General features: G+C 44.6%; 1 protein-coding gene across 3 annotated transcripts in view; it reads right to left on the bottom strand.

Moving 5' to 3' along the window:
* ndor1 (NADPH dependent diflavin oxidoreductase 1) overlaps positions 1-15850 on the bottom strand; it is a 40764-nt gene extending 24914 nt beyond the window's left edge. The window contains exons 1-5 of one of the 3 annotated variants that reach the window (XM_078226704.1): positions 15774-15850; positions 10016-10079; positions 8280-8414; positions 7178-7255; positions 5022-5119 (exon numbers count right to left, since the gene is read on the bottom strand). In XM_078226704.1, coding sequence (XP_078082830.1) covers positions 5022-5119; positions 7178-7255; positions 8280-8414 — 311 coding nt within the window. In that variant the 5' untranslated portion in view covers positions 10016-10079; positions 15774-15850. Of the gene's footprint in view, positions 1-5021; positions 5120-7177; positions 7256-8279; positions 8415-10015; positions 10080-15598 lie in introns of all 3 variants that reach the window. The other 2 variants (XM_078226703.1, XM_078226705.1) reach the window with 2 other exon arrangements.
* Between the last annotated feature and the right edge of the window lie 208 nt (positions 15851-16058).

Raw genomic sequence — 16058 nt, 5'->3', positions numbered from 1 at the left:
TTCATACAAAGTTCCTCACTTGTAGTATTGCAGTTAGATTATTCACAAGCCTGCAACAGAATCATGTAGTTTTTTTTATTTATTCATGAAATGTGGGCGTCACTGGCTGGGCCAGCATTTATTGCTCATCCCTAATTGCCCTGGAGAAGGGGGTGGTGAGCTGCAGTCCCTGAGGTGTAGGTACACCGACAGCGCTGTTTGGAGGACATTTCAGGATTTTGGCCCAGCGACAGTGAAGGATTAGCAATATATTTCCAAGTCAGGGTGATGAGTGACTTGGAGGGGAATTTCCAGGTGGTGGTGTTCCCAAATGTTTGCTGCCCTTGTCCTTCTGGATGTTAGCGGTCGTGGGTTTGGAAGGTGCTATCAAATGAGTGTTGTGAGTTCCTGCAGATGGTACACACGACTTCCACTGTGCATCAGTGTAACGGGAGTTAACGTTTGTGGATACGGTGCTAATCAAGCAGGCTGTTTGGCTTGGATGGTGTCAAGCTTCTTGAGTGTTGTTGGAGCTGCACTCAGCCAGGCAAGTGGAGAATAATCCATTACACTCCTGACTTGAACCTTGTAGATGGTGGACAGGGGAGCCAAAAGGTGAATTGTTGCTGCAGGATTCCTCGCCTCTGACCTGCTCTTGTAGCCACTGTATTTTATATGGCTGGTCCAGTTCAGTTTCTGGTCAATGGTAACCCTCAGGATGTTGATAGTGATGGTAATTTATTCAGCAATGGTAATGCCATTTAATGTCTAAATGTCCTAGAACTATAGAGTGGTGATATTAGGGATCCTTAATTACCCAAATATGAATTGGGATAATGATAGAGTAAAGGGAAATGAAGGGTACGGATCCCTAATAAAAGGTTCAGGAGGATTTCCTTTACCAGCACGTTCTCGATCCAACTTGGAAAGCGGCAGAGTTGGGTCTGGTGCTTGGCAATAAGGTGGTTTTAATGAACCTTTTGTTTGTGGGAGAACATTTGAGTAAAAGTAGTCATCATGTTATTAGGTTTAAACGTAGTCATCATATTATTAGGTTTAAATTAGTAATGGAGAAGAGTAAAGAACAATCCAACGCAGAACTTCTAAATTGGAAGAAGGCCAACTTCACTGGACTGAGAGGAGATCTAATCAGGCTGAAATGGAACCAAGTACAGACAGAAAAAAACTAAGGGTGATCTTTAAAGAAGAGATTTTCCAGCTGCAGGCTCAGAACATCCTTGGATGATAACAGAGATAGAGAATATAATGATTCTTTTTAAATGAATGTAAAATAAGATATAATAAAATAAATAATATATAATACAATAAAATAAATAACATGATTTTCTTTTTAAAGTGAGTGCATGATGCATATTAGGTAAATTCTTCAAGTGTGAATCAGACTGAGGGAGGTGAAGAGGAAAGTAAGACAGGCAGAGAGAGAATATGAGAAAAAAAATTACAGTTAATATAAAAGGAGATGCAAACATTTTCTGCCACCACGTAAATAGTAAGCAGGTGGCAGCAGGGGCCTATTCGGGACAAAGAAGATGTTTTGAGGTGCAGGACAAGGTTAGAGTACTGAGTATCAGTATTTACTGAGGAAGAGGATGCTGACGGAATATTGGTAAAGGTGGAGATGGTAAAGGAGAAGTTGGAAATCGAGAGGCAGGATGCACTGGAAAGGTTGGCTATGTTGGAGTGGGTAAGTTGCCAGGTCCAGATGGTTTACATCCCATGTTGTTAGGGAAGTGGGGACACAAACAGCAAGAGGGGGGTTGCCATAATCTTCCCTAGATATGAAAACTGGCAAATGTGACAGCCTCGTTCAAGAAAAGATGCAAGGACATTCCTCAGCACAATGTTCCTAGTAATTACAATTTAATATTAGTGTTGGATAAGGTTTTAGAAACAATACTCAGGGGAAAAATTAACAGGCACTTGGAGAGGTTTGAGTTAATTGAGGTAACGGGGATTTGTGAAAGGCAAATTGTGTTTGTCTAATCCAACTGGTCTTTTTATGAAGTAACGAAGAAGTTTGGTTCAGGAAGTTTTTCTTATACTTATTCACGCGGCTGCACGGTGGCTCGCACTGCAGCCTCACAGCCCCAGGGACCTGGGTTCGATTCCCGGCTTGGGTCACTGTCTGCGCAGAGTGTGCATGTTCTCCCTGTGTTTGCGTGGGTTTTCTCCGGGTGCTCCGGTTTCCTCCCATAGTCCAAAAATGTGCAGGTTAGGTTGATTGACCATGCTAAATTGCCCCTTAGAGTCAGAGTGATTAGCAGGGTAAATACACAGGGTTAAGGGGATAGAGCCTGGGTGGGATTATGTTGGTGTAGGCTTGATGGGTGAATGGCCTCCTTCTGCACTGTAGGTTTCTATATTTCTATGGATGAGGGCATCGCTGGCTAGGACAGTATTTTTTGCCCATCCCTAATTGTCCTCGAGAAGGTTGTGGTGGTGAGCTGCCTTCTTGAACTGCTGCAGTCCATGTGGTTTAGGTACACTTTAGTGCTGTTAGGAAGGGAGCTCCAGGATTTTGATCCAGTGGCAGTGAAGGATCAGCGATATAAGTCAGGATGGTGTGTGACTTAGAGGGGTACTTAGAAGTGGTGGTTCATCATGCCTGCTCCGGCTCTCCGAATGAGCAATTCACCCAGTGCCCTTCTCCCTTCTTACCATAATCCTGCACATTCTTCCTTTTCCAGGAACAGTCTGATTACCTCCTGAATGCTTCCATTGAACCAGCCTCTCCCAAGCTCTCAGGGACAGCATGCCAAACTCCAACCATTCACTGCATCAAGAGGTTTTCCCTCATATTACTTTTTCCTAGTCATAGACCTATACAGCACAGAGGCCCTTCGGCCTTTCATGTCTATCTATTCTAATCCCATTTTCCAGCACTTGGTCCATTGCTTGCATGCTATGGTGTTTCAAGTGCTCATCCAAATGCTTCTTAAATGTTGAAGGTTCCTGCTTCTACAACCCTGTCAGGCAGTGAGTTCCAGATTCCCACCCTCTGGATGAAAAGGTTTTCCCCAAAGCCTCCCCTGCCCCTTACCTTAAATCGATGCCCCGTGGCTTTTGACCTCTCTGCTAAGAGGAAACATTTCTTCCTATCTGTGTCCCTCATAATTTGTGCACCTCGATGAGGTCCCCTCTTCACCTTCTCTGCTCAGAGAACAACTCCAATCTATCCAGCCTCTCTTCATAGCTGAAACGCTCCAGCCGAGGCAACATCCTGGTGAATCTCCTCCACACATTTTCTAGTTCCATCACATCCCTCTTATAGTGTGGCAACCAGAATTGCACACATTGTTACCTAGCTATGGCCTAACAAACATTTTATACAGGTCCATCGTAACCTCCTTGCTTTTGTATTCTATGCCTCAGCTAATAAAACAAGTATCCCATTTGCCTTCTTAACCATTTTACCTACTTGTCCTGCTGTCTTCAGTGATCTTTAGACATGCACCCCAAGGTCCCTCTGGTCCTTTGTACTTCCTGGCATCTTGCTGTTCATTGTGTTTCCCTTGCTTGGTTTATCCTCCCAAAAGGCATCAACTCACATTTTTCAGGCTTAAATTCCCTTTGCCACTGTTCAGCCATTCTGACCAGCCCATCTATATTGCCCTGTAACCGGAGGCAAGTCCTCGCTGTTTACAACACCACCTCTTCTTTATTGAATACTTTAACTCTGTGCCCCTTCATTCTCAGTTATTTCACGAGTGGGAACAGTTCTCTATCCACTCTGTCCTAACTCCTCATGAGTCGTGGTAAATGGTTATTTATCAAACTGTAGGATGGTAGAACATTGGTGTTCCCAACGGTCAGTGCTAGAACAACTTTTGTTTCTCTGACATATATAGATTACCTGAATACTGGAAGAAAGTGTAAAATGTCAAAATGATAACACTCAACTTTGGAGGTGTGACTCAGAGTGAGATTGACACTGCTCAGCTGCAACAGGACATGGATAGGCTAGTAGAATGGGCTGACAAGTGGCAGATGGAATTTAATACAGGAAAGTCTTCTTTTTCTCGAGTTATCTACCTGATTGCAAGTCCTACCCACAATGCCATGCCCCTCCACCCCCATCCAGCAGTGAGACAGGTAGGGCAGTGAGACAAATCCACCCCAGCCTGAACAGAAATTAAACTCCACCATGTCGGCACCAATCTGATCCACACCAGCCGCCAGCCAACCGGACCAATCAGCCTTCAAGGAGTCCAAGTTGCTGTGGCAGCATACACCTTACAGACTGGAGCTATGGATAAAGATGGTAGAAGCTCCAATTTTCTCCCATCACATGGCTGACCAGGAATTTCTCCTGCTCTTCCCACCTGTCATTGGCATATGTTGGAAAGATTACAATACAGGGTATTGGGGACTGAGTGGATGGCTCTACAGAAAGCAAGTATGATCATCCTTTGAATTAGGTATTAAGCCAAGAACTTGTCTGTCTGTATGGATGAATGTGGAAAGCTGGACTGACAGGGAGGGGAAAAAATAAAATGGGTGAAAATGTATCTTCATTCAGACCCATTTCCCCTCCTCTCTGAAAGGGGCTGATTTATTGCTAGGGTACTGTTCCACATCCAGTGGCCAGTGCCCAGCATCCTGCATCAACTTTAACCGTGGGCACCAGCAGGTTATTTGACTGCAGCAGGTTTTTCCCATTCCGGGCATTTCCTGGCCTAGTCACTGATTGGCAAGCAAGTATTGGAATCATGAGTGATTTTACTATTAGCTGCCTAACTATCCCAGCTAATGCAACACAGACAGGGAATCTAACTGGGATATTCCTGTCTTCTAGTGCAAACCCACAGAACGTACCAAGCAACAGGATTCTTTAAAACCCCTTGTTCACAGTTTTGGGGAGAAGGCAGATAGCTTTGACTGACTGTGCCCTGAAGTTGATGCATTTCCTTGCATGGCCTCATGTCGCTGACCAATCATTCATCAAAGACATTAAGCTTCACAATCGTCTAAAAATGATTAGTGGTTAAACCCACTCTCCATAAACTCACCATTCAACTTACTTAGGGTAGGAGGAATCTCCAAGACCTAAGACAGCACAATCCATCAGGGAGAGGGAGGTTGCAGGAAGATTCCGTCGGAAAATAAACCGCCAGAATTTCTACAGGACAAAGAGAGAGAGATAGTCTGGATCAAATCAATCACAGTCAGTGGGGATAGGGGAGTGGGGAGAGGGAAAGGAACAGTGGAGGGTTGTAGAGTGAGTGGGGAAGTCGGGGGGGGGGGGGGAAAGGGAGACAGTGATGGAGTATGATAATACAAAGTGTGAGCTATTGGTACTCGTGTACAACAGGACATGACGATTCAGCTTTGATTGTCCACACTCAGTGACACTAATATTTGCTGGAAGTGTAGGAGGACAAAAATATGGCTGGAAAATCCAGCAACGCTTGGGACGCAGATCCTTATGAATTTAAACATCAAAACTCAATACACTTTTTTCTTTCTGTTTCCCACCGGACAATCGATTGAAGTGACTGATGAGCTGGCTGCTGGCAGTTAGAAAAATTCTTCGGAACGGTGCCCAGGAATCAGGATGTCGGCAGATTGTGGCTGGGAAAGGCCATAACTTGCAGGAGAAACAGAAAGACTTTAACTTCATAAATCACTGATTCACCCTCAACTGAAGCATTGTGTCCAGTTCTGGGCACCACACTTTCAGAAAGGTGCGAAGGCATTGGATAAAGTGCAGAAAAGTTGAATGAGAATGGTTTCAGTAATGAGGAACTTTAGTTACAGATAGACTGGAAAAGTTGGGATTGTTTTGCTTGGAGAAGAGAAGGTTGAAAGGAGATTTGATCGAGATGTTCAAAACCATGAGGCAGCTGGACAGAATAAATAGGGAGAAACTGTTCCCATTCCATTGGTGGAAGGATCGAGAATCAGAGGACACAGATTGAAGATAATTGGCAAAAGAAGCATTGGAGACATGAGGGGGAACTTTCTTAGGCAGCAAGTGGTTAGAATCTGGAATACACAACCTGACAGTGAGGTAGAGGCAGATTCAATCAAGGCTTTCTGAAGAGAATTAAATGATTGACTGAAAAAGAAGAATGTTGTAGAATATGGGGTAACTGTGGGGGTGTGACTTTGGGTGAATTGCTCCTGTAAAGGTCCAGCCCAAAGATGATTGGCTGAATGGCCTCCTCTGTACTGTAATCATTCTGAATGGCAGGAGGGAGAGAGAAAGTGGCAACAATGGGCAGGTGGGGGAGGATGTGAGGCCATGCTCAGATGTAGGAAGAGGCTGCAATCGGCAAAGGGAGAGAAACAGAGGCAATAATTGGCAGAGAGAGAGGGAAGGAGATGGACTGTACAACTGGCAGGAGTGATGGAGTAAGGCTATGGTCAAAAGGACGGAGACAGAGAGGCTGTGATCAGAAAGAGGGAGAGAAGGAGGGATTGAAAGAGGGAGAGAAGGAGAAGCTGCAAACAGCTGTAGGGAGAGAGAGCCCAAAGGTTGGGCTGGGCGGGGTGGGGGGGGTAGTAGTGCAGCATTTCTGTTCCACTTGGCCTACAGGCAGTGCTATAAAAACACTTACCTTCTAGAACTGGTGACTCCTGCCTCCCTTTCACTCTGAGTTTCTGGAGCCCTGAGAAACCTGGCCAGTGCTGTGGGAGCCTGATTTAAATATATTAATGAAAATCCAGGCTCTCCAAGATGGGATCGTCACAGACCTTGCTACCCACCATCATCAAAATGGTGGCAGGTACATGCATGTCCGGCCATGATCACATTTTTGACACTTTAAAGCCCCTTCCCCCATCTCCAACCAGGAACCGTCTGTATTGTGTGGATCATATCAGGGCCTCTCTTACCTAATGCCACTGGTTTTCACATTATAATTCCTCATACTGACATGACTGAGGGATATGCTGGTTTCAGTCTGTCCACACCGTATGGACAGGAGGTGTATTCAGTTCTCAGACTGTACCAGGATTGCACGGTGTGTTGGGTGAGGGAAATTGTCCTCTTAATGATATTGTACATATTCTGCACTGCATGAAACTTATTGATGGCTGATGTCATCCAAACATTCAAGCGAATTACAACCCTGCAAATGCTTCTTTAGCTGCATTCTACTTAAATTTAGCCCTAAACGTTCAGGGTCCTGTTCTCCCAGATGGTGAGAGATGGTTTCAGCTGGTGTTACTGTACCTTCATGTTGTCTGGAGGTTCACCTTGGCCAGTGGTGGAGCACACAAACACCACCAGGGGCTCCTGGATCAGATCAGTCTAAGCCGGAAGAAAGAGGACAGTTACAACTTCAGAGCAACAAGCACAACTCGAGAGCACAGAAGATGAAGATCTGCAGGCAGGGTAAGATCGCAGGCACGACTCCCCCATTTCAGTTATAGCTCCAGCAGTAAATACCACTGAGCTGCTTTGTGCATCTGCACTTCAAGAATATCAGTAGAAATTGCAACCACAACAATCTGCATTTTTGTAGCACCTTTAACATCTTTAAGGCAATTCACAGGTTACCAAACAAAACTGGTCATTGAGGCACGTAAGGCGATATTAGGAGACATGAAACTTGATCAAAAACTAGATCTTAAAGAACATTTTGGAGGAGAGGGAAGAATTAGAGGTGGAGAGGTTTTGGGAGAGAATTTCAGAGCTTGGAAGCAAGACATGGTAGAGTGTCAGGGATGCTCATGAGGCCAAAACTGGAAGAATGTAGAGATCTCAGAGAGATACAGCATTGGGAAATTACATGATAGAAAGGGCTGGGGAGAGATTTGACAATCAGGCTGAGAATTCAATAACAGGGTGATGCCAAACTGGGAAGTAACCACAAGCAGTGAGTACAGAGGTGATAAGCGAATGAAACCTGGAACGTAGAATACAAACAGCAGAGTTTAGACAATCCAGAGATTATTACCTTTGCAGTCCCTTATCGTATTGCTATTTGTGGGAGCTTGCTGTGTGTAAATTGGTGGCAGAGTTTCCTGCATTATAACACTGACTACACTTCAGAAGGACTGCATTGGCTGTAAAGTGCTTTGGGTTGCCTCGAGGTCATGAATTGGACAAATAAAATGCAAATCTTTCTTTATTATTTTAATCTTCAGGATGTCCCAAAGCACTTCACAACCATTTTTTGAAGCGTCCTCATTCTTTTCTGACACACTTCACCCTCACAAGTGTGCCTCCGACATACTGCCACGCCACTCGCATCTCCAGCAGTGAGCACAGCTTGGGAGAGATCCAGTCAGAGGTTGGCCCAATCCATCTCCATCCCGCCATCAATACTCACTATTGAATAACTATCCAATGGCATCACTCTGCACTTGAAGTGCCGCCGTACTCCTTCCCTCCTGATCCGTTCGGCCACATCTTGCGCTGTGCCAGTCTGACTCCCAAATAACACCAGCAGCTTCCGTTCAACCATCTACAAGGAAACAGTAAAGCACAGCGCGTGAGGCTGGGGAAGGGTAAACTGGAGCCTGCACATCCCTGACCTGCCATCAGATGTACTTGTTTTACTTGCTGAAAATAACAGCTATCCCTCACTTAGTGGTCCTAACGCGTTCCTAAAAAAACAGCGCGCAAAACAAAATTCACATTGACAAAAGAAAACATGTAATAGGGGTGGGTTTCAATCCTGACTGTAACTTTTACATCAAAAACCTATCTGCTGCCTTGAAATTAACCGGCCCAAAAATACACTAATTTTTATTAAGCTACAAAGCCCCAATAATTTAAAATCTTACTAACTCTGTCCATTTACCTGCTGACGCTCCCCAACCCAACTCTCCTGAATGCCAACCCTCCCTGCTTCCCTCCCCAACTCCCGCATCCCAATTCCCTCCCAGCACTCCTGCTCCCCTCCCAATTCTCTCATTCACCCTTTCCCTTACCACTGCTCCTGATTGCCAACCCTCCCACTTGCCACCTCCCTCTCCAACCCTCCTACTCATTGCTTTCTTCTCCCACTTCCCCTCGCTTGCTGCATCCCTCTTGTGTTAAATAAATCCGTGCCTATTGGTGAAATTAAAACTAAGATGCAACTACTTTTTTTGCTGGAGAAAGTTTACTGACATAGTTCACAGTCCATACCACTCCAAACCACCAGTGCCCCAGCTATCCCCGTTTATAGGTGTACAAATACCCATCACCTGTTTAACAATGTGCTTGGCATTAAACCTCAACAATGTGATCAATAAGCTATTGACACAGGGAAGGAGCTCATGGGAGGGTCAGTGAGAGGGAAGTACGTAAAGTAGCAGTTTAATTATAAAAACAACTAGGCATGCTCAATAACTACACTAAAATGAACACTGAGCGAGTGTTATTCAGCGAATGTACAAACTGCGCTGAAACAAAGAAACGCTATTAGAATGCATTGTAACTAGGGGATACCTGTACATCACAGTGAAAGTAAAAGATCGAGAGCAGTGCAGAAATGTCAGCACTGAAGCCTGAGCAGATTACAAACATCAACAGCAGTAAGATAGTGTATTCTTCATATTTTATTAAACATTCTGGCATTCCTCAGTGATGGCACGGTGGCACAACGCCAGAGAACTGGGTTCAATTCTGGCCTCAGGTCTGTCTGTGTGGAGTTTGCATGTTCTTCCCTTGTTTGTGTGTGTTTCCTCCGGGTGCTCCGGTTTCCTCCCACAGTCCAAAGATGTGCAGATTAGGTGGACTGGCCATGCTAAAATTGCCCCTTAGTGTCAGGAAGATCAGCAGGGTAAATATGTGGGGTTACAGGACCTGGGTGGGATTGTGGCCGGTGCAGACTCAATGGGCCGAATGGCCTCCTTCTGCACTGTAGGGATTCTATGATTCACTTTAAAATCATTTTTATTTTTTATCATCCAAGAGTATTTGTTGATACAGCAGAAAGAATGACCCTGACATCAGGCTGATGGGTGTCCTTAAAGAATGATTAGCAATTACAACAAAACCCCCAAATCATAATGTAACATTCTGTAAGTGACTCGCAGTTTAGTCACAGCTATAGAATGAAGCATGCTGATCAGTTACCTTTCAATAATCAGCAAAGTCAACTTCAGAATCTATCCTTAAAGAGGTCCCATCTCAGGAAACACTAAGAGAGCAAACAGAAGGTTAATGGTAGAGAAATCATGAGTATTTGAAATACTCACAGGAAATACATGCAGCCACACAAGGAAATATTTCCAAGTTTCCTGAGGACACAAAACTAGGGAGTGAGAGTTGTGGGGAGGATATAAAGAGGCTTTAAGGGGATTTAGACAGACTGAGCAACTGGGAAAGAACATAGCAGATGGAATATGATGTGGAAAAAATGTGAATTTATCCACTTTGGTAGAAAAAACAGAAAGGTAGAGTGGATGTCCTTGTTTATGAGTCACTGAAAGTAAGCATGCAGGTGCAGCAAGCAATGAGGAAGGTAAATAGTGTTGCGGCCTTCATCACAAGAGGATTTGACTTCAGGAGTAAAGGTGTCTTGCTGCAATAGTACAGAGCATTGGTGAGACCGCACCTGGAGTATTGTGTACAGTTCTGGTCTCGTGACCTAAGGAAGAATATGCTGGCCATAAAAGGAGTATAACAAAGGTTCACCAGACCAATTCCTGGGATGGAGGGTTGTCCTGTGAGAAGAAATTGAAGAGACAATCTAGATGCAGGAAGGATCTTTCTCCTAGTTGAGGAGTCCAGAACAAGGAGACACAGTCGCTGAATAGGACCAAGATGAAGAGGAACTTTGTCACTTAGAGGGATGGTGAATCTTTTAAATTCTCTATCCTAGAAGGCTGTAGAGCTCAGTCATTGAGAATGTTCAAGATAGAAATCAATAGAGTCCTAGACATAGAAACTAGAAGCAGGGGGAGGCTAATTGGGCATTGGAGACTGCTCCACCATTCATTGTGATCATAGCTGATCGTCAAATTCAATATCCTCATTCACCCCCTTACCCCCAAATTCCTTGATCCTTTAGTCCTTAGATCTATATCAAATTCCTTCTTGAAATCACACAACATTTTGGCCTCAACTACTTCCTGGGGTAATGAATTTCACACATTCACCACATTCTGGGTGAAGAGATCATAGAATCATAGAAACCCTACAGTGCAGAAGGAGGCCATTCGGCCCATCGAGTCTGCACCGACCACAATCCCACCCAGGCCCCATCCCCACATATTTACCCGCTAATCCCTCTAACCTACGCATCCCAGGACTCTAAGGGGCAATTTTTAACATGGCCAATCAACCTAACCTGCACATCTTTGGACTGTGGGAGGAAACCGGAGCACCCGGAGGAAACCCACGCAGACACGAGGAGAATGTGCAAACTCCACACAGACAGTGACCCGAGCCGGGAATCGAACCCGGGACCCTGGAGCTGTGAAGCAGCAGTGCTAACCACTGTGCTACCGTGCCGCCCCTTCCATGCAGATGCCCACACACTCTGCCTGTCCAAATCAGGCTGAAGCATCTCTGCATCCTCCTCACAGTTCACCCTCCCACCCAACTTTGTATCTTCTGCATTTTGGAGATAATACATTTAATTCCCTCTTCCAAATCATTAATATAGAACATGAACAGTTGGGGGCCTAGCACAGATCCCTGCGGAACCCCATGAGTCACTGACTGACAATCAGAAAACATGGTCTACTTCTGCTTCTAATTTCTATGTTAATTGAACACTCTCCATTTGCCTGGGTGAGTGCAATACTCAAGAAGCTCTACACCACTCAGGACAAAGCAGCCCGCTTGATTGCTACCCTTTCCATAAACATTCACACCCTCCACCACTGGCGCACAGTGGCTGCCATGTGTACCATCTACAAGATGCAGTGCAGGAACTCACCAAGACTCCATCAGCAGCATCTACCAAACCCATGACTGCTACCATCCAGAAGGAGAAGAGCAGCAGATACCTGGGAACACCACCACCTGGAGGTTCCCCTCCAAGCCACACACCATCCTGACTTGGAAATATATCTGTTTCTTCACTGTCGCTGGGTCAAAATCCTGGAACTCTCATTCATAGCAGCACTGTGGGTGCAGTTAGACCACATGGATGGTTCAAGAAGGGCAACTCACCACCCCCTTCTCAAGGAGCAATTAGAGATGGACAATAGATGCTGGCCCAGCCAGCGATTCCCACATCCCATGAAAACTAAAAAAACCTAAATTTGGGTGCAGAGGGCATGATTTCAAAGATTGTAGTTGAGGCAGAACTTGGAAGCATTGTGAAACATGAGGAGGGTGGACAGACTCCAAGAGAATGTGAACAGGTTGGTGGGATGGGCAGACAAGTGGCAGATTAAATTTAATGTAGAGAAGTGGTACATTTTGGGAGAAAGAGTGAAGGGGCAACATAATCTAAAGGGTTCAATTCTAAAAGGGTGCAGGAACTGATGAGCTTGGGTGTCTATGTACACAGGTCAATGAAGGTGGCAAGGCAGGTTGAGAAAGTGGTTATGACAGCATGCAGGATCCCGGGCTTTATAGAGGCATTGAATATAAAAGAGAGGAAGTTATGGTGAATCTTTATAAAACACTGGTTCAGCCTTTACTGGAATATTGTATCCAATTCTGGGCACCACACTTTAGGAAGGATGTAAGGACTGAGAAAGGGTTCAGAAAAGGTTTCTGAGAATAGTTGTGGAGATGAGGAATTTCAGTTATTTGAATTGACTAGAAAAGCTGGGCTAATTCTCCTGAGAGAAGGAAATGTTGAGAGATTTGATAGAGGTTTTTAAAACGATGAGGGGGGTTTAGACGAGAGAAACTGTTCTCATTGACAAAAGGATGGAGAATCAGTCAACACAGTGGTTGGCAAAGGAAGCAATGGTGGCAAAATGATTTTTACAGAGGATTAGGATCTGGAATTAATTTGTAAGATTCATAGAATATATTAAATTGAGGATTTTATATGAATTAGGGCTAACATTTTGGAATCTCATATTAACCACACTTTAAAGACAAAATACTGCGGGTGCTGGAATCTGAAACATAAACAGAAAATGCTGGAGGAACTCTGCAGGTCTGACAGCATCTACGGAGAGAAAATAGAGTGGTGACCAATTTTGGCAGAGGGGAGTGAGGCTCAATAATAATCAATATGGCCCAACCAGATCTGCTGATAGATGGCAAAACTACTTCGGTTCAAGGTACACTTTAAGAGTTTCTGTTGGACTCAAAGCAGCAAAGATTGGGCCAATAGCAATAGAAAAGATTGGGATGGGAGAGAGTAAGGTTTTATTAGGGACCAGGGCATCAAATGTGAGCACAAGGGAAGGACTGAACAAGTCAGTGGTTGGAGTACTGTGGAATATTGAGGGCCAACGGATGACAGTCGGCAGTTTCAAAATGCAATTGTAAGTGACTCAGGCAGGATTTTTTAAAATCTCAGAATGAACGCAGAAACAACTGGGATTGGAAGAATGTACGGGGATAAAGATGATGAGAAATTAAAAAGCAACGGCCTTGTCTGTGTTCAGGACCTTGGGAGCAGAGGGGCCATGGAAGCTGCATGGTCAAGATGGGTTTCTTTCATTCATTTGCAGAATGTGGGCTTCGTTGGCTGGGCCAGCATTTATTGCCTACCTCTTTGCCCTTAAGAAAGTGGTGGTGAGCTTGAGCCACAGCTGAGTATGTTTCGGAGAGAGTATGAGGAGAGTGGACAGAAGGGAAGTGAACTCAGATGAGAGGATAAGGGGAGCTAAGATGGAGAAGGAAATCACCAAGAAAAGCCAACCCATGTTTGCATGGGTTTCCTCCGGGTGCTTTGGTTTCCTCCCACAGTCCAAAAATGTGCAGGTTAGGTGGAGTGGCCATGCTAAATTTCCCTTTGGTATCCCAAGATGTGTAGGTTAAGGGGGCTCATGGGGTAAATGCATGGGGTTAAAGGAATAGGGCGAGGGGGGAGGTGCCTGGCTAAGATGTTCTCTGACTCGATGGGCTGAATGGCCTTTGTCTGCACTGTAGGGATTCTATGAAGAGGACTGGCAGAAGGTGAGATGTTCAAAAGGAGGAGGAACAATAGTGACTTTTAAGGGGCATCTGGACAAATACATGAATAGGATGGGAATAGAGGGATATGGTCTCCAGAAGTGTTTTAGTTCAGACAGACAGCATGGTTGGTGCAGGCTTGGAAGGCTGAAGCATCTGTTCCTGTGCTGTAATTTTCTTTGTTCTTTGAAGTACCAGAGGAGTGAGGGACAGGGAGATCATGACATGATTTGCTGGTAAAGGCACACTGTCACTGTGGTAGTTTGGGCCAGGTAGTTATTGAAAGGTGCAGTCAGATAGAGAGGCTTCAGTGAGGGGCAAGGTATGATCACTGTTATAATACCATATTCTCACAGGTATGGAGAAGTACCAGCTACAGTCACAACTACAGTAATTTCTCACACTAGAACATGTTTCATACAACAATAAACAAAGACATTCACAAGTATGGTAATTACTTATGCTCTGTTCCCAGTATAATATTCATACACCAGTTATTCAAAGATACAAACATTCGAATTAACAGCAGAAGTAGGACATTTGGCTCCTCAACCTGCTTTGCCAATCAATAAGGTCATAGAAACATAGAAAAACTACAGCACAAACAGGCCCTTCGGCCCCACAAGTTGTGCCGAACATATCCCTACCTTCTAGGCCTACCTATAAATAGAAACATAGAAAAACTACAATAGCTAATTTGTTTGTGTTGAATTCTAATTCTCCATTTATTACCAATAACCTTACATTCTTGTTGGGCAAGGGAATCAATCTACCTTAAAAATATTCAGTGATCTCATTTCCATTGTCTTCTGAGGCTGAAAGTTCCAAAGTCGCAAAACCCTCACAGAGAAAAAAATTCTCCTCATCACTGTCCTATAAGGGCGACCCCTCATTTTAAAATGCCAAATACTACACTAACTGCTGAAACACATTTTTAGTGCAGTAACTATCCATTCATTGAACAGCACATTCTTCTCAAAGGTTGTACACTGCTGTACACTCATCACAACCACCGATAACAAACACTCATGATAACTGACAATCTTATGACCACAAATTCTTAAATAATTATATCACCATAATACAGTCCAGTGTCAATAGCACCTTCACAATCATCAAAATGTGTACATCCTTCACATAGTAACTGCAAACTCATTATACAAACACTACCATAATAACTACTTCAAAAATACACACTCTACAATGATGTTCTGGATACTAATAAAAGCATCAGGGCAGTAATTACACAATACTCTAACACAATTTTACATGGTATTGCAATGAAGAAGTGCTTTCACACATTAACTAGTTGAAATGAGACCCTTAAGTTTTGTGATATAGTACTTCACTCAGCACCACTGTCGTCACCAACACTACCACATTGTACTTCTGTCATTCACTTTTGTAAAACTCACTCTCACTTTCTCTTTTAGCAATAACTCATTTAAACTTGACTTAGGTGGGCTCAATTTTGCTCTCCTCATTATTCCTCAATTACTTACATTGGTTTTCCTCTCTACAGTAGTATCAATCCCTGACTGTTCTTATTGTCTCCCTATCACAATACTACCCTGTAACTATGGAGAGCACTCCCTTCTCACTGGAGTAAAATGGATTGCTTACCATTTCCTGGAGTTCACAATATTGTCCTGATACTACCGCGAACCATTTCACATCTCACTCAGTGTCTCACTCTGATCCTCTCCTCTCCATTCCCAGTTATCCCCACTCCCAGTTTATCACCATTTCCAGACTATTCCCGGTTTTTCTTTATTCCCACTCTCTCCAGGTCACTCACTCAGTCTCTCAGGGATTTTGCGACACTCTCGCTGCCGGTTTCTGGGTTCTCGCGAGAGCTGGAACTGCGGCTGCGCGGCCGGGAGGCGCGGCCTGGAGTCCAGGGAAGCCTGAAGCCGGAGAGAGAGGCAGAGAGGTGAGGGGGAGAGAGAGAGAGAGAGGAGGAGACAGTGTGACCTGGTCCCCCCCCCCCCCCCGACGACCGACCCCCACCACTGGAACCCCCCCTGCCGCACCACCCCCCCCCCCTCCCCGCACCACCAGCCCCCCCTCCCCGCACCACCAG

Source organism: Mustelus asterias, chromosome 13, assembly GCF_964213995.1.
Source record: "Mustelus asterias chromosome 13, sMusAst1.hap1.1, whole genome shotgun sequence".
NCBI lineage: Eukaryota > Metazoa > Chordata > Chondrichthyes > Carcharhiniformes > Triakidae > Mustelus > Mustelus asterias.
Note: the sequence above shows the minus strand (reverse complement) of the source record. Positions and strands in the feature narration are given on the sequence as shown.